General features: G+C 45.2%; 1 protein-coding gene across 1 annotated transcript in view; it reads left to right on the top strand.

Moving 5' to 3' along the window:
• The window catches only part of LOC311103048 (attractin-like), a 92,855-nt gene that overhangs the window by 14,273 nt on the left and 58,848 nt on the right, over positions 1–19,734 (top strand). Inside the window, exon 2 of the mRNA XM_084144552.1 lies at positions 18,050–18,133. Within this exon, the coding sequence (XP_084000678.1) occupies positions 18,050–18,133 (84 nt within the window). The remainder of the gene's footprint in view (positions 1–18,049; positions 18,134–19,734) is intronic.

Below are 19,734 nucleotides of genomic sequence, written 5' to 3'. Positions count from 1 at the left end.
AGTCCACTGAGACGGTGTGAATCAGACAGGTGTCTGGATTAGTCCACTCAGACAGACCTGAATGAGACAGGTGTCTGGATTAGTCCACTGAGACAGGTGTGAATCAGACAGGTGTCTGGATTAGTCCACTCAGACAGGTGTGAATCAGACAGGTGTCTGGATTAGTCCACTGAGACAGGTGTGAAACAGACAGGTGTCTGGATTAGTCCACTCAGACAGACCTGAATGAGACAGGTGTCTGGATTAGTCCACCGAGACAGGTGAATCAGCGAATGACAACAGTTCCTCTCTCAATTCGGAAATCTTTCCAGCACTCCCCCTCGATTACCAAGAATTGGTGTGAAATAGAATATTGTCATGCTCTGATCCCATATCTCCACATAGTTTTGCGAACAGGCGTGCACGATGTATACTGAACAAAAATATGAACGTACGTTTTTCATGAGCTGAAATAAAATATCCCCGAAATGTTCCATACGCACAAAAAGCTTATTTGTCAAATTTTGGGCACAAATATGTTTACATCCCTGTTAGTGAGCATTTCTCCTTAGCCAAGATAATCTATCCACCTGACAGGTGTGGCATATCAAGAAGCTGATTAAACAGCATGATCATTACACAGGTGCACCTTGTTCTGGGAACAATAAAAGGCCACTCTACAATGTGCAGTTTTGTCACACAACACAATGCCACAGATGTCTCTAGTTGAGGGAGCGTGCAATTGGCATGCTGACTGCAGGAATGTCAACCAGAGCTGTTGTCAGAGAGTTGAATGTTAATTTCTCTACCATAAGCTGCCTCCAACGTCTTTTTAGAGAATTTTGCAGTACGTCCAACCGGCCTCACAACCGCAGACCACGTGTAACCACGCCAGCTCAGGACCTCCACATCCGGCTTCTCCACCTGCAGGATCATCTGAGACCAGCCACCCGGACAGCTGATGAAACTGTGGGCTTGGACAAACAAAGAATTTCTGCACAAACTGACAGAAACCGTCTCAGGGAAACTCATCTGCGTGCACGTTGTCCTCACCAGGGTGTTGACCTGACTGCAGTTCTGCGTCGTATCCGACTTCCGTGGGCAAATGCTCACCTTCGATGGCCACTGGCACGCTAGAGAAATGTGCTCTTCAAGGATGAATCCCGGTTTCAACTGTACCGGGCAGATGGCAGACAGCATGTATGGCGTTGTGTTGGCGAGCCATTTGGTGATGTCAACGTTGTGAACAGAGTGCTCCATGGTGGTGGTGGGGTTATGGTACACAATTCCTGATAGCTGAAAATGTCCCAGTTCTTCCATGGCCTGCATACTCACCAGACATGTCACCCATTGAGCATGTTTGGGATGCTCTGGATCGATGTGTACGACAGCGTGTTGCAGTTCCCGCCAATATCCAGCAACTTCGCACAGCCATTGAAGAGGAGTGGGACAACTTTCCACAGGCCTCAAACAACAGCCTGATCAACTCCATGCGAACTCTCTGCATGAGGCAAATGGTGGTCACACCAGATACTGACTAGTTTTCTGATCCATGGCCCTACATTTTTTTTAAAGGTGTATGTGACCAATGGATGCATATCTGTATTCCCAGTCATGTGAAATCCATAGATTAGGGCCTGATGGCTTGGGGGTAGAAGCTGTTAAGGAGCCTTTTGGACCTAGACTTGGCGCTCCAGTACCGCTTGCCATGCAGAATCAGAGAGAACAGTCTATGACTTGGGTGACTGGAGTCTTTGACAATTTTTTTTGCCTTCCTTTGACACCGCCTAGTAAATAGCTCCTGGATGGCAGGAAGCTTGGCCCCAGTGATGTACTGGGCTGTACGCAGTACCCTCTGTAGTGCCTTGCGGTCGGATGCCGAGCAGTTGCCATACCAGGCAGTGATGCAACCAGTCAGGATGCTCTCGATGGTGCAGCTGTAGAGCTTTTTGAGGATCTGGGGACCCATGCCAAATCTTTTCAGTCTCCTGAGGGGGAATAGGCTTTGGCGTGTCCTCTTCACAACTGTCTTGGTGTGTTCAGACCATGATAGTTTGTTGGTGATGTGGACACCAAGGAACTTGAAGCTCTCAACCTGTTCCACTACAGCCCCGTCGATGAGAATGGGGGCGTGCTCAGTCCTCTCTTTTTTCCTGTAGTCCACAATCATCTCCTTTGTCTTGATCACGTTGAGGGAGAGGTTGTTATCCTGGCACCACACGGCCAGGTCTCTGACCTCCTCCCTATAGGCTGATTTGTCGTTGTCGGTGATCAGGCCGACCACTGTTGTGTCATCGGCAAACTCAATGATGGTGTTGGAGTCGTGCCTGGCCATGCAGTCATGAGTGAACAGGGAGTACAGGAGGGGACTGAGCACGCACCCCTGAGGGGCCCCCGTGTTGAGGATCAGCGTGGCGGATGTGTTGTAACCTACCCTTACCACCTGGGAGCGGCCCGTCAGGAAGACCAGGATCCAGTTGCAGAGGGAGGTGTTTAGTCCCAGGGTCCTTAGCTTAGTGATGAGCTTTGTGTGCACTATGGTGTTGAACGCTGAGCTGTAGTCAATGAACAGCATTCTCACATAGGTGTTCCTTTTGTCCAGGTGGGAAAGAGCAGTGTGGAGTGCGGTTGAGATTGCGTCGTCTGTGGATCTGTTGGGGTGGTATGCGAATTGGAGTGGGTCTAGGGTTTCTGGGATGATGGTGTTGATGTGAGCCATGACCAGCCTTTCAAAGCACTTCATGGCTACAGATGTGAGTGCTACGGGTCAGTAGTCATTTAGGCAGGTTACCTTCGCTTTCTTGGGCACAGGGACTATGGTGGTCTGCTTGAAACATGTAGGTATTACAGACACCTCCCTGACCAAGGCCCTTCTCACCCAATTGCTCAGTTTGGCCCGACGGCCAGCTCTAGGAAGAGTCTTGGTGGTTCCAAACTTCTTCCATTTAAGAATGATGGAGGCCATTGTGTTGTTGGGGACCTTCAATGATGCAGAAATGTTTTGGTACCCTTCCCCAGATCTGTGCCTCGACACAATACTGTCTCGGAGCTCTACGGACAATTCCATCGACCTCATGGCTTGGTTTTTGCTCGACATCAAATTAAATCAAATGTTATTTGTCACATACACGTGTTTAGCAGATGTTATAGCGGGTGTAGCGAAATGCTTGTGCTTCTAGCTCCGACAGTGCAGTAATATCTAACAATTACACAACATATACCCAACACACACAAAAAAGTAAGGAATGGGATTTAAGAATATATACATACAGTGGGGAGAACAAGTATTTGATACACTGCCGATTTTGCAGGTTTTCCTACTTACAAAGCATGTAGAGGTCTGTAATTTTTTATCATAGGTACACTTAAACTGTGAGAGACGGAATCTAAAACAACAATCCAGAAAATCACATTGTATGATTTTTAAGTAATTAATTTGCATTTTATTGCATGACATAAGTATTTGATACATCAGAAAAGCAGAACTTAATATTTGGTACAGAAACCTTTGTTTGCAATTACAGAGATCATACGTTTCCTGTAGGTCTTGAACAGGTTTGCACACACTGCAGCAGGGATTTTGGCCCACTCCTCCATACAGACCTTCTCCAGATCCTTCAGGTTTCGGGCTGTCGCTGGGCAATACAGAATTTCAGCTCCCTCCAAAGATTTTCTATTGGGTTCAGGTTTGGAGACTGGCTAGGTCACTCCAGGTCCTTGAGATGCTTTTACGGAGCCACTCCTTAGTTGCCGTGGCTGTGTGTTTCAGGTCGTTGTCATGCTGGAAGACCCAGCCACGACCCATCTTCAATGCTCTTACTGAGGGAAGGAGGTTGTTGGCCAAGATCTTGCGATACATGGCCCCATCCATCCTCCCCTCAATACGGTGCAGTCGTCCTGTCCCCTTTGCAGAAAAGCATCCCCAAAGAATGATGTTTCCACCTCCATGCTTCACGGTTGGGATGGTATTCTTGGGGTTGTACTCATCCTTCTTCTTCCTCCAAACACGGCGAGTGGAGTTTAGACAAAAAAGCTATATTTTTGTCTCATCAGACCACATGACCTTCTCCCATTCCTCCTCTGGATCATCCAGATGGTTATTGGCAAACTTCAGACGGGCCTGGACATGCGCTGGCTTGAGCAGGGGTACCTTGAGTGTGCTGCAGGATTTTAATCCATGACGGTGTAGTGTGTTACTAATGGTTTTCTTTGAGACTGTGGTCCCAGCTCTCTTCAGGTCATTGACCAGGTCCTGCCGTGTAGTTCTGGGCTGATCCCTCACCTTCCTCATGATCATTGATGCCCCACGAGGTGAGATCTTGCATGGAGCCCCAGACCGAGGGTGATTGATCGTCATCTTGAACTTCTTCCATTTTCTAATAATTGCGCCAACAGTTGTTGCCTTCTCACCAAGCTGCTTGCCTATTGTCCTGTAGCCCATCCCAGCCTTGTGCAGGTCTACAATTTTATCCCTGATGTCCTTACACAGCTCTCTGGTCTTGGCCATTGTGGAAAGGAGAGTCTGTTTGATTGAGTGTGTGGACAGGTGTATTTTATACAGGTAACGAGTTCAAACGGGTGCAGTTAATACAGGTAATGAGTGGAGAACAGGAGGGCTTCTTAAAGAAAAACTAACAGGTCTGTGAGAGCTGGAATTCTTACTGGTTGGTAGGTGATCAAATACTTATGTCATGCAATAAAATGCAAATGAATTACTTAAAACTCATACAATGTGATTTTCTGGATTTTTGTTTTAGATTCTGTCTCTCACAATTGAATTGTACCTATGATAAACATTACAGACCTCTACATGCTTTGTAAGTAGGAAAACCTGCAAATTTGGCAGTGTATCAAATACTTGTTTTCCCCACTGTATATGGACAAGCAATGTCAGAGCGGCATGGACTAAGATACAGTAGAATATTATAGAATTTAATACAGTATATACATATGAGATGAGTAGTGCAAGATATGTAAACATTATTAAAGTGACTAGTGTTCCATTTCTTAAAGTGGCCAGTGATTTCAATAGGCAGCAGCAGCCTCTAATGTGCTAGTGATGGCTATTTAACAGTCTGATGGCCTTGAGATAGAAGCTGTTTTTCATTCTCTCGGTCCCATCTTTGATGCACCTGTACTGACCTCGCCTTCTGGATGATAGCGGGGTGAACAGGCAGTGGCTCGTGTGGTTGATGTCCTTGATGATCTTTTTGGCCTTCCTGTGACATCTGGTGCTGTATGTGTCTTGGAGGGCGGGTAGTTTGCCCCCGGTAATGCGTTCGGTAGACCCACCATCCTCTGGAGAGTCCTGCGGTTGTGGGCGGTGCTGTTGCCATACCAGGCGGTGATACAGCCTGACAGGATGCTCTCAATTGTACATCTGTAAAAGTTTGTGAGGGTTTTAGGTGATAAGCCACATTTCTTCAGCCTCCTGAGGTTGAAGAGACGCTGTTGCGCCTTCTTCACCACACTGTCTGCGTGGGTGGACCATTTCAGTTTGTCGGTGATGTGTACGTCAAGGAACTTGAAGCTTTCCACCTTCTTCACTGCGGTCTTGTCGATGTGGATAGGGGGGTGCACCCTCTGCTGTTTCTCCTTTGTTTTGTTGACGTTGAGTGAGAGGTTATTTTCCTGGCACCACACTCCCAGAGACTGATTTGGCAAAAAAGATTTGGCATGGGTCCTCAGATCCTCAAAAAATTATACAGCTGCACCATCGAGAGCATCCTGACTGGTTGCATCACCGCCTGGTATGGCAACTGCTTGGCCTCCGACCGCAAGGCACTACAGAGGGTAGTGCATACGGCCCAGTACATCACTGGGGCAAAGCTTCCTGCCATCCAGGACCTCTATACCAGGCGGTGTCAGAGGAAGGCCCTCAAAATTGTCAAAGACTCCAGCCACCCTAGTCATAGACTGTTCTCTCTGCTACCGCACGGCAAGCGGTACCGGAGTGCCAAGTCTAGGTCCAAAAGACTTCTCAACAGCTTCTACCCCCAAGCCATAAGACTCCTGAACAGCTAATCATGGCTACCCGGACTATTTGCACTGCCCCCCCACCCCATCCTTTTTACGCTGCTGCTACTCTGTTAAGTATTTATGCATAGTCACTTTAACTCTACCCACATGTACATATTACCTCAACTACCTCAACTAGCCGGTGCCCCCGCACATTGACTCTGCAACGGTACCCCCCTGTATATATAGCCTCCCTACTGTCACTTTATTTTACTTCTGCTCTTTTTTTTCTCAACACTCTTTTTTTGTTTGTTTTTATTTTTACTTTTTTTGTTTAAAATAAATGCACTGTTGGTTAAGGGCTGTAAGTAAGCATTTCACTGTAATGTCTGCACCTGTTGTATTCGGCGCATGTGACCAATACAATTTGATTTGATAAGAGGTAATGATTTAATAAGCACTGTCAACTGTGGGACCTATATATAGACAGGTGTGTGTGCCTTTCCAAATCATGTCCAATCAATTGAATTTACCACAGGTGGACTCCAATCAAGTTGTAGAAACATCTCAAGGATGATCAATGGAAACAGGATTCACCTGAGCTCAATTTCGAGTCTCATAGCAAAGGGTCTGAATACTAATGTAGATAAGATATTTCAGTTTTGTATTTTTAATACATTTGCTAAAATTTCTAAATCTGTTTTCACTTTGTCATTGTGGTGTATTTTGTGTAGATTAATGAGAAAAAAAAACAATTTAATCCATTTTAGAATAAGGCTGTAATGTAACAAAGTGGAAAAAGGGAAGGGGTCTGAATACTTTCCAACTGCACTGTGTCGTGACATGACTTACTTTAATGTATAACTGTTATTTATCGAATCAACTATGTTTAATTGTCACTCAATTAAATTAATAATGTAACAATTAACTCATCAGGAATTTGGGGCACCACGGAATAAGTTGTTTAACGAGTTACCATCTCCCGAATTAAACTCTTATCGATTATATATGTTATATCGATAAGAGGTAATTATTTAATAAGTGACTGTTATCAGTCTCATTCTGAATGTCGCATAATCCTTGAACCTGCAAGAACCCTAACCTTATTGATGAATCAGCAATACACAAATTGGCTTAATTATTTATTTATTTATTTACTAACTAAATAATAACACAATACAAGCACAAGCACACACACACACACACACACACACACACAGGTTATTGATTACTAACGTAATACAATGAAAACAGGTCCCTAGTGGACTGGACTAATAATGGCATGAATGCTTGGGTAGAAGGAGGGTCAGAGTGGAAGGGAGAGACAGAGATTCAAATTATCGTGGTTACTTTGGAAACTACGCTCAAGGAAATACAAATGCTTAAAACCCCACTAACAGCTCATTCGGATTAGAAATGCAACATGTATTTACGTGTAGCTCTCCACGATCGTTGAGTTGATGATGTAGGACTCTGGTTTGCCCAACAGAGATCCCAATGACCTTGGTAGAGTTTCTGGTCGTAGTGGTGGTTAGAATGGATACTTCAGCATACCCTGTAGTTCGTAGAGTTGATCTGTTAGAATAGATACCTCAGATGTACCAGCGGTTAAACATTTACATTTTACATTTTAGTCATTTAGCAGACGCTCTTATCCAGAGCGACTTACAGTTAGTGCATACATTATTTAATTTTTTCATACCCCCTGTGGGAATCGAACCCACAACCCTGGCGTTGCAAACGCCATGCTCTATCAACTGAGCTGCATCCCTGCCGGCCATTCCCTCCCCTACCCTGGACGACGCTGGGCCAATTGCGCGCCGCCCCTTGGGTCTTTCCCTCTTCGCCGCCCCATTGTCCTTCCCAACTCGTGTCTTTAGTGAAAGTTCTCTAGACGACTATCCATGCCAGCTGCAGACTGAGATGATAAGGTCTAGTGCATTGTCTTCTACTTCACCTTGTGTCGAGGTTGAGAGTTTCACCATTTTGCAATGGTCCCCACTTTCTTTAAGTCCCCACCGACCATTTCCCACATTCTTTGTGGTAGAAATATTGTTTCGTAGTCTACTTTTTGATGTTGGAGTTTTGGCGGGAAGAATCTCTGTTAACAAAGGGGTCCTTTCTCCCAATACTTCATGGCAAGGAAGAGAAAGTCTGCCCGGTATTTATGACCGGTCATAAAACTGGCCCCCAGGAGAGGGGGTGTTCAAACCTTTGCCTAGCCGGCATCTTTGATCCTCAGCCCATGAGGGCAAGTTATGACAACTGTATACAACAATGTTACTTCAATACAAGCAAAAATGTAATAGCCTAACAATTTTAAGGTGATTAGGTGATCTTATAGGCCTATATAGCAGTAACCTCAAGGGGTGGGGCCGAGAGTATTAATCTGGCGGAAGTGTTTGGAGCTGTTCAAAATAGGATATCATCGGGTCCCAGGTGGAATAAAATGAGTTGGTTGACCCTCGAATGGTATACTTAATATTTTCTAATTTTAGGAACAGCATCAGATCTTTGAGCCAGAGAGAGGCCAAGGGAGGGTTGATAGAGTTCCAATCCAATAAAACCCTTCTGCGGGCCAACAGGGAGGCAAAGGCAATGGCATCTAGCTGTCTATTGGTCAGAGAATTATTGTTGTTTGGTGCTACAAAAATAGCAATTTCTGCACTAGGCTCTTGGTTGTTTTAGTCTGTGTACTTGGCTGAGGCCATATGGTTGTTTTAGTTTCTACTTGGCTGAGGCCATATGGTTGTTTTAGTTTCTACTTGGCTGAGGCCACATGGTTGTTTTAGTCTCTACTTGGCTGAGGCCATATGGTTGTTTTAGTTTCTACTTGGCTGAGGCCATATGGTTGTTTTAGTCTCTACTTGGCTGAGGCCATATGGTTGTTTTAGTTTCTACTTGGCTGAGGCCATATGGTTGTTTTAGTCTCTACTTGGCTGAGGCCATATGGTTGTTTTAGTCTCTACTTGGCTGAGGCCATATGGTTGTTTTAGTCTCTACTTGGCTGAGGCCATATGGTTGTTTTAGTCTCTACTTGGCTGAGGCCATATGGTTGTTTTAGTCGGTCTACTTGGCTGAGGCCACATGGTTGTTTTAGTCTCTACTGGGCTGAGGCCATATGGTTGTTTTAGTCTCTACTTGGCTGAGGCCATATGGTTGTTTTAGTCTCTACTTGGCTGAGGCCATATGGTTGTTTTAGTCTCTACTGGGCTGAGGCCATATGGTTGTTTTAGTCTCTACTTGGCTGAGGCCATATGGTTGTTTTAGTCTCTACTTGGCTGAGGCCATATGGTTGTTTTAGTCTCTACTTGGCTGAGGCCATATGGTTGTTTTAGTCTCTACTTGGCTGAGGCCATATGTCTGTTTTAGTCTCTACTTGGCTGAGGCCATATGGTTGTTTTAGTCTGTACTTGGCTGAGGCCATATGGTTGTTTTAGTCTCTACCTGGTCTGTCTACAACCATATTCTGAATGCCAAGAGTGTGCAAAGCTGTCAAAGGTAAAGGGTGGCTATTTGAAGAATCTCAACAAGTGCTCAGCATATGTGGGAACTACTTCAAAACTGTTGGAAAAGCATTCCAGGTGAAGCTGGTTGAGAGAATGCCAAGAGTGTGCAAAGCTGTCATCAAGGCAAAGGGTGGCTATTTGATGAATCTCAATTTGTTTAAAACTATTTTGGTTACTACATGATTCCATATGTGTTATTTCATAGTTTTGATGTGTTCACTATTATTCTACAATGTAGAAAAAATAAAGAAAAACCCTTGAATGAGTAGGTGTTCTAAAACTTTTGACTGGTGCTGTATGTCTAGAGGACAACTATGGAACCCATAGGTTAGTTTGTTCTGATGTCTCTCTAGAGGGCAAAAGCCAAAGATTGGTCCTTTAGCTTGGTAGAACACACCCCTGGCCGTGCAGCGCACGTACGCACACCAGCCCTGTGTATTTAGATAACTGTTGTCAAGAATAGTAATTGCATCAGAGAGCATTCCCGGTAGTGTAGTGATATGTGCTCTGTGTTGTACCCACTGGACCTTGGACACCCAGGAGGATTACAACATTCAGATGATATGACGATTGTACTGCAGAGCGACGTGAAGAGCACAGAACTTCCTTCATCATGTTGTGTCCTCAGAGGCCTTGTGTGTCAGCCTCCCAAATTACACACTATTCCCTACATAATCAACTACTTCTTTTTTAAATTGTTTTAATTTGTAATTTGTAATTTTTATGGTTTGTAATATTTTTGACAGTAGAGCAGGAAATGAAGAGGGAGACTGACAGAGGGCGGAGACTGATAGTAGGGGCACAGACAGAGGGCGGAGACTGATAGTAGGGGCACAGACAGGGGGCGGAGACTGATAGTAGGGGCACAGAGGGCGGAGACTGATAGTAGGGGCACAGACAGAGGGCGGAGACTGATAGTAGGGGCACAGACAGAGGGCGGAGACTGATAGTAGGGGCACAGACAGGGGGCGGAGACTGATAGTAGGGGCACAGACAGGGGGCGGAGACTGATAGTAGGGGCACAGACAGGGGGCGGAGACTGATAGTAGGGGCACAGACAGGGGGCGGAGACTGATAGTAGGGGCACAGACAGAGGGCGGAGACTGATAGTAGGGGCACAGACAGAGGGCGGAGACTGATAGTAGGGGCACAGACAGAGGGCGGAGACTGATAGTAGGGGCACAGACAGAGGGCGGAGACTGATAGTAGGGGCACAGACAGAGGGCGGAGACTGATAGTAGGGGCACAGACAGAGGGCGGAGACTGATAGTAGGGGCACAGACAGAGGGCGGAGACTGATAGTAGGGGCACAGACAGAGGGCGGAGACTGATAGTAGGGGCACAGACAGAGGGCGGAGACTGATAGTAGGGGCACAGACAGAGGGCGGAGACTGATAGTAGGGGCACAGACAGAGGGCGGAGACTGATAGTAGGGGCACAGACAGAGGGCGGAGACTGATAGTAGGGGCACAGACAGAGGGCGGAGACTGACAGGGGGCGGAGACTGATAGTAGGGGCACAGACAGAGGGCGGAGACTGATAGTAGGGGCACAGACAGGGGGCGGAGACTGATAGTAGGGGCACAGACAGGGGGCGGAGACTGATAGTAGGGGCACAGACAGAGGGCGGAGACTGATAGTAGGGGCACAGACAGGGGGCGGAGACTGATAGTAGGGGCACAGACAGAGGGCGGAGACTGATAGTAGGGGCACAGACAGGGGGCGGAGACTGATAGTAGGGGCACAGACAGGGGGCGGAGACTGATAGTAGGGGCACAGACAGAGGGCGGAGACTGATAGTAGGGGCACAGACAGGGGGCGGAGACTGATAGTAGGGGCACAGACAGAGGGCGGAGACTGATAGTAGGGGCACAGACAGGGGGCGGAGACTGATAGTAGGGGCACAGACAGGGGGCGGAGACTGATAGTAGGGGCACAGACAGGGGGCGGAGACTGATAGTAGGGGCACAGACAGGGGGCGGAGACGGCACCGTAGTGCACGCTCTACTTTTGCACAGAGCCCTATTGAAGCCCGATGGAGTAGTGCATTATATTAGGGAATAGGGTGCCATCTGGTGTGTTCCCTAGCACACATACAGGCGGGTTTTGTCCCATCAAAACATTTAATCAGGACAGTTGTTGCTTAATACGTATAATGTGACTACGATGACGTTGTAAACAATAGCAAATTATCACGGCCATATACATGTCTTATATGGGCAGAAAGCTTACATTATTGTTAATCTAACCGAGGTGTCCAATTTACAGTAGCTATTACAGTGAAAAAAGACCATGTTTTTCATGGTACCTGGGCGGCAGGTAGCTTAGTGGTTAAGAGCGTTGTGCCAGTAACCGAAAGGTCGCTGGTTCAAATCCCCGAGCCGACTAGGTGAAAAATTCTGTCGATGTGCCCTTGAGCAAGGCACTTAACCCTAATTGCTCCTGTAAGTCGCTCTGGATAAGAGCGTCTGCTAAATGACAAAAAAAAAAAAAAAAAACATTGTTTGAAGATGGTGCACAACAAAACCCTTTTATCACGGCGACAGGTTTGATACATTCACATCTGAAGGTAAATAATGTACTTACATTCAGTAATCTTGCTCAGATTTGTCATCCTGAGGATCCCATAGATAAAATCCAGCATAGTTATGTTTGATAAAAGAAAATGTTGTATCCTAACACAATCCTTGTATAAAGCGTTTCGCCTGAATTCCGACTCGTTCAACTTGCAACAAAGCATTTCGACGTAATATAAACGCTACACCTGGTCTGTTTCACCCGGTCAAGTTCAGTTTTTCTGCGATCCTCAGATACTCAAGAAGGCAACTTTTTTCAGCATTCTGCATGATGTATACAGTGAGGGGAAAAAAGGATTTGATCCCCTGCTGATTTTGAACATTTGCCCACTGACAAAGACATGATCAGTCTATAATTTTAATGGTAGGTTTATTTGAACAGTAAGAGACAGAATAACAAAACAAAAATCCTGAAAAACGCATGTCAAAAATTTTATTAATTGATTTGCATTTTAATGAGGGAAATAAGTATTTGACCCCTCTGCAAAACATGACTTAGTACTTGGTGGCAAAACCCTTGTTGGCAATCAGAGGTCAGACGTTTCTTGTAGTTGGCCACCAGGTTTGCACACATCTCAGGAGGGATTTTGTTCCACTCCTCTTTGCAGATCTTCTCCAAGTCATTAAGGTTTCGAGGCTGACGTTTGGCAACTCGAACCTTCAGCTCCCTCCACAGATTTTCTATGGGATTAAGGTCTGGAGACTGGCTAGGCCACTCCAGGACCTTAATGTGCTTCTTCTTGAGCCACTCCTTTGTTGCCTTGGCCGTGTGTTTTGGGTCATTGTCATGCTGGAATACCCATCCACGACCCATTTTCAATGCCCTGGCTGAGGGAAGGAGGTTCTCACCCAAGATTTGACGGTACATGGCCCTGTCCATCGTCCCTTTGATGCGGTGAAGTTGTCCTGTCCCCTTAGCAGAAAAACACCCCCAAAGCATAATGTTTCCACCTCCATGTTTGACGGTGGGGATGGTGTTCTTGGGGTCATAGGCAGCATTCCTCCTCCTCCAAACACGGCGAGTTGAGTTGATGCCAAAGAGCTCCATTTTGGTCTCATCTGACTCACTTTCACCCAGTTCTCCTCTGAATCATTCAGATGTTTATTGGCAAACTTCAGACGGGCCTGTATATGTTCTTTCTTGAGCAGGGGGACCTTGCGGGCGCTGCAGGATTTCAGTCCTTCACGGCATAGTGTGTTACCAATTGTTTTCTTGGTGACTATGGTCCCAGCTGCCTTGAGATCATTGACAAGATCCTGCCGTGGAGTTCTGGGCTGATTCCTCACCATTCTCATGATCATTGCAACTTCACGAGGTGAGATCTTGCATGGAGCCCCAGGCCGAGGGAGATTGACAGTTCTTTTGTGTTTCTTCCATTTGCGAATAATCGCACCAACTGTTGTCACCTTTCTCACCAAGCTACTTGGCGATGGTCTTGTAGCCCATTCCAGCCTTGTGTAGGTCTACAATCTTGTCCCTGACATCCTTGGAGAGCTCTTTGGTCTTGGCCATGGTGGAGAGTTTGGAATCTGATTGATTGATTGCTTCTGTGGACAGGTGTCTTTTATACAGGTAACAAGCTGAGATTAGGAGCACTCCCTTTAAGAGTGTGCTCTTAATCTCAGCTCGTTACCTGTATAAAAGACACCTGGGAGCCAGAAATCTCTCTGATTGAGAGGGGTTCAAATACTTATTTCCCTCATTAAAATGCAAATCAATTTCTAACATTTTTGACATGCGTTTTTCTGGATTTTTTTTGTTGTTATTCTGTCTCTCACTGTTCAGACATTGGGGGACAACAAAGCTACAGACCGGCAGAGGGCGAAAACGACTCTCTACTGACCGGGATGACCGCCAACTCATTCGAATGTCACTCAACAACCGTAGGATGACATCAAGTGACCTACAAAAAGAATGGCAAACGGCAGCTGGGGTGAAGTGCACGGCGAGCACGGTTCGAAACAGGCTCCTAGGGGCAAAATACCATAAGGATTGGATCGTAGAGGACTGGAGTAAGGTCATCTTCTCTGATGAGTCCAATTTTCAGCTTTGCCCAACACCTGGTCATCTAATGGTTAGACGGAGACCTGGAGAGGCCTACAAGCCACAGTGTCTCGCACCAACTGTGAAATTTGGTAGAGGATCGGTGATGATCTGGGGGTGCTTCAGCAAGGCTGGAATCGGGCAGATTTGTCTTTTGTGAAGGAAGCATGAATCAAGCCACGTACAAGGTTGTCCTGGAAGAAAACTTGCTTCCTTTTGCTCTGACATTGTTCCCCAACTCTGAGGATTCGTTTTTCCAGCAGGACAATGCGCCATGCCACACAGCCAGGTCAATCAAGGTGTGGATGGAGGACCACCAGATCAAGACCCTGTCATGGCCAGCCCAATCTCCAGACCTGAACACCATTGAAAACTTCTGGAATGTGATCAAGAGGAAGCTGGATGGTCACAAGCCATCAAACAAAGCCGAGCTGCTTGAATTTTTGGGCCAGGAGTGGAATAAAGTCACCCAACATCAATGTGAAAGACTGGTGGAGAGCATGCCAAGACACATGAAAGCTGTGATTGAAAATCAGGGTTATTACACCAAATATTGAATTCTGAACTCGTCCTAAGTTAAAACATTAGTATTGTGTTGTTTAAAAATGAACATGAACTTACTTTCTTTGCATTATTCGAGGTCTGCCAACACTGCATCTTTTTTTGTTATTTTGACCAGTTGTCATTTTCTGCAAATACATGTTCTAAATGACAATATATTTATTTGGGAATTTGGGAGAAATGTTGTCAGTAGTTTATAGAATAATACAAAAATGTTATTTTTACCCAAACACATACCTATAAATAGTAAAACCAGAGAAACGTATATTTTTGCAGTGGTCTCTTAATTTCTTCCGCAGCTGTATGTGTGTGAATTGATTGATTTTATATATATATATATATATATATATATATATATATATATATATATATATATATATATATAAAATCAATCAATCTCAATCATTATAATGAAATATTTGTACCAATAGTAAATAAAGCACTCAAACCACAGCATTTCATAGTCAACATAAAATACACAGGCTATACGTTGTGGGTCTATATAAAAGCCAGTGGAGGCTGGTGACGGGAGGATTGTTCATAATAATGGTTGGAATGGAGTGGCTTTTTATATAAATATAGATAAACCTACAATGTATTAGCATAGACTGTGTATTTGATGTTGACTTTGACATGGCTTTCGAGTGTCTTATTTACTATTGGTACACATATATAATTATAGTGATTGTGTTTATATGTTTATAGATGTGTTGTTCATTTGCTGTATTGATGCAGGGCTCTCCCCCTGCTAAAATAAAGTAATAGTAAAACTGAATGTTAATTTTTTAAATTTTTATATTCAATAGTGTCAATGACTCAGATGACCATTTTAGGACCTTTCTCTGACACCCGCCTGGTATAGAGGTCCTGGACTCCAACACCATCATTAAGTTTGCTGAAGGTGGTAGGCCTGATCATCGATGAGACAGTCTATAGGGAGGAGGTCAGAGACCTGGCAGTGTGGTGCCAGGATAACAACCTCTCCCTCAACATCAGCAAGACAAAGGAGCTGATCGGGGCCTACAGGAAATGCAGGGGCTAGCACGACCCCATTCACATCGACGGGGCGGGTGGAGCGGGTCGATAGCTTAATGTTCCTCGGTGTCCACATCACTAAGGATCTATCATGGTCCAAACACGCCAACACAGTCGTGAAGAGGGCACGACAACGCCCCTTTCCCCTTCAGAACGTTGAAATTATTTTGCATGGGTCTTCAAATTCTCAAAGTTCTACAGCTGCACCATTGAGAGCATCTTGACTGGCTGCATCACCGCCTGGTATGGCAACTGCTTGGCACCCTACCGCAAGGCGCTACAGAGGGCAGTGCATACGGCCCATTACATCACTTCCTGCCATCCAGGACTTCTATACTAGGTGGTGTCAGAGGAAGGCCCTCAAAAATTGTCAGACTCCAGCCCCCCAAGTCAGTGTTCTCTCTGCAACCGCATTGCAAGTGGTAACAGCTTTAACCCCCAAGCCCTAAGACTGCTAAACAGTTAGTCCGCTATTTGGTTAACTACACTGAACAAAAATATAACACAACATGCAACAATTTCAAAGATTTTACTGATTTTATAGTTCATATAAGGAAATCAGTCAATGTAAATACATTCATTAGGCCCAAGTGCAAATATTTCTTAACCTGTTTTTGCTGCTTTGTCATTATGGGGTGTTGTGTGTAGATTGATGAGAAAAAAATAATTTAATCAATTTTAGAAAAAGGCTGTAATGTAACAAAATGTGGAAAAAGTCTAGGGGTCTGAATACTTTCCGCTTTGACCATGATGAAGTTATTAATTACACTTTGGATGGTGTATCAATACACCCAATACACTACTACTAACTCAGTTGCCAGAGAGGAAGGAAACCACTCAGGGATTTCACCATGAGGCCAATGGTGACTTTAAAACAGTTACAGAGTTGAATGGCTGATAGGAGAAAACTGAGGATGGATCAACAACATTGTAGTTACTCCACAATACTAACCTAAATGACAGTGAAAAGAAGGAAGCCTGTACAGAATTTAAAAAATCGAAAACATGCATCCTGTTTGCAATAAAGTAAAACTGCAAAGAAATTAACTTTTTGTCCTGAATACAAACCGTTATGTTTGGGGCAAATCCAACACATCACTGAGTACCGCTCTTCATTTTTTCAAGCATGGTGGTGGCTGCATGCTATCGGTATGGTGGTGGCTGCATGCTATAGGTATGGTGGTGGCTGCATGCTATCGGTATGGTGGTGGCTGCATGCTATAGGTATGGTGGTGGCTGCATGCTATCGGTATGGTGGTGGCTGCATGCTATCGGTATGGTGGTGGCTGCATGCTATCGGTATGGTGGTGGCTGCATGCTATCGGTATGGTGGTGGCTGCATGCTATCGGTATGGTGGTGGCTGCATGCTATCGGTATGGTGGTGGCTGCATGCTATCGGTATGGTGGTGGCTGCATGCTATAGGTATGGTGGTGGCTGCATGCTATAGGTATGGTGGTGGCTGCATGCTATCGGTATGGTGGTGGCTGCATGCTATAGGTATGGTGGTGGCTGCATGCTATCGGTATGGTGGTGGCTGCATGCTATAGGTATGGTGGTGGCTGCATGCTATCGGTATGGTGGTGGCTGCATGCTATCGGTATGGTGGTGGCTGCATGCTATCGGTATGGTGGTGGCTGCATGCTATAGATATGGTGGTGGCTGCATGCTATAGATATGGTGGTGGCTGCATGCTATAGATATGGTGGTGGCTGCATGCTATAGATATGGTGGTGGCTGCATGCTATAGATATGGTGGTGGCTGCATGCTATAGATATGGTGGTGGCTGCATGCTATAGATATGGTGGTGGCTGCATGCTATAGATATGGTGGTGGCTGCATGCTATAGATATGGTGGTGGCTGCATGCTATAGATATGGTGGTGGCTGCATGCTATAGATATGGTGGTGGCTGCATGCTATAGATATGGTGGTGGCTGCATGCTATCGGTATGGTGGTGGCTGCATGCTATCGGTATATCGGTTCAGTCTGCTTTAGCACAGCCAAAACCTGGTTCAGTCTGCTTTAGCACAGCCAAAACCTGGTTCAGTCTGCTTTAGCACAGCCAAAACCTGGTTCAGTCTGCTTTCCAACAAATTCACTTTTCAGCAGGACAATAACCTAAAAACACAAGGCCAAATATACACTCAGAAATGGGAGTCGACCGGGCCGTTTAAACGTTAAGAAAAATGGTCCATATGTTACATCTATATCCTTTTCCTTACATAGTGCTTCTACCCTGGTCTCCTCTTTTGTGTGGTTCCACTTTCTTGGCCACTGGTTGGTGCTGCTGATGAGAGCTTCCTTAAAACATGACTGATTCTGCTGCTTTTTTCTCCTATTGGCTGACTGGCCTGACCTCTGACCTCTTCTCTCTCTCTCCTATAGGTTGACGGGCCCCTCAGGGTTCCTGACAGACGGACCAGGAAACTACAAGTACAAGACCAAGTGCACCTGGCTGATCGAGGGAACGTGAGTGACAAACACACTCACTCATTCACTCACACACACACACGTTACACTATAGACTCATAGAAACACAACAACATGCCTCTACCCTGAAAGACAGGACCAATATATCTAGCCAAGCTACAGAATAAACCAAAAAGATGTTTACGGTATTCATTAAAAGTTCTATGAAGTGATGGACCTAATGGATGTTCTAAGCGTTATAATAGGATAATATACACTACCAGTCAAAAGTTTGGACACTTACTCATTCCAGAGGTTTTCTTAATTTTTTTTACTATTTTCTACATTGTAGAATAATAGTGAAGACTTCAAAGCTATTAAATAACACATATGGAATCAGGTAGTAACCAAATAAGTGTTCCAACAATTCAAAATATATTTGAGATTCTTCAAAGTAGCCACCCTTTGCCTTGATGACGGCTTTGCATACTCTTGGCATTCTCTCACCCAGCTTCAAGAGGTAGTCATGGGCAGTGCAGGGTTGGGTGGTATACCGAATTTCACGATATACCGGTATTGATGCACGGACTGGTTTTTACTTTACTTTCTATAACGGTATTTACAGTTTTGGTTTGTTAAATGTGATACCCCGTGTGTAACGCACATTTTTATAGTTTACTCCGCTACTTGAGTCATCTCTCTCTCTCTCTCTCTCTCTCCATGCCGCTTTCCACACAGACCTAGCCCCGCCCCCTGTCACTCAAGGAGCACATTTGTAGTTCACTTTGCGTCTTAGTATGAATCTACTATAGTGTCTTTGTACTCCCTGACGAAGGACATGCAGCCGGAACGCGTCAAGAGTTTAAAATATTTGTTTCCATTGAACATGCAAATAGTCTGTTTTAATTATATGAAGAGTGCCCTTTCTTTTTGATGACCAATTTACTCCTTTTACCAAAGAGCACATTCTGTCTATTCTGTACCTTAGCAGCACTTCCATTTTTTCTACAAATAAATCTATCGATACTGTTTTCACTTTGCTTCTTAATATAAATCAAATTATCCAATCCACAATATTTATTACAAATGGATTTATAAAGCCCTTTTTACATCAGCAGATGTCACAAAGTGCTATACAGAAACCCAGCCTAAAACCCCAAACAGCAAGCAATGATGTAGAAGCACGGTGGCTAGGAAAAACTCCCTAGAAAGGCAGGAACCTAGGAAGAAACCTAGAGAGGAACCAGGCTCTGAGGGGTGGCCAGTCCCCTTCTTGCTGTACCGGGTGGAGATTATAACAGTACATGGCCATTAAGGCCAGATCAAAAGTTCATAGATGACCAGCAGGGTCAAATAATAATCACAGTGGTTGTAGAGGTTGCAACAGGTCAGTACATCAGGAGTAAATGTAATTTGGCTTTTCATAGCCGGGCATTTAGAGGTTGAAATAGCAGGTGCGGTAGAGAGAGAGAGAGAGTTGAAAACAGCAGGTCTGGGACAAGGTAGCAGGTAGTCTGGTGAACAGGTCAGGGTTCCATAGCCGCAGGCAGAAGAGTGGAAACTGGAGCAGCAGCACGACCAGGTGGACTGGGGACAGCCAGGAGTCATCAGGCCAGGTAGTCCTGAGGCATGGTCCTAGGGCTCAGGTCCTCCGGGAGGGG

Source organism: Coregonus lavaretus, assembly GCF_964263955.1.
Source record: "Coregonus lavaretus genome assembly, chromosome: 27".
Classification (NCBI taxonomy): domain Eukaryota; kingdom Metazoa; phylum Chordata; class Actinopteri; order Salmoniformes; family Salmonidae; genus Coregonus; species Coregonus lavaretus.
Note: the sequence above shows the minus strand (reverse complement) of the source record. Positions and strands in the feature narration are given on the sequence as shown.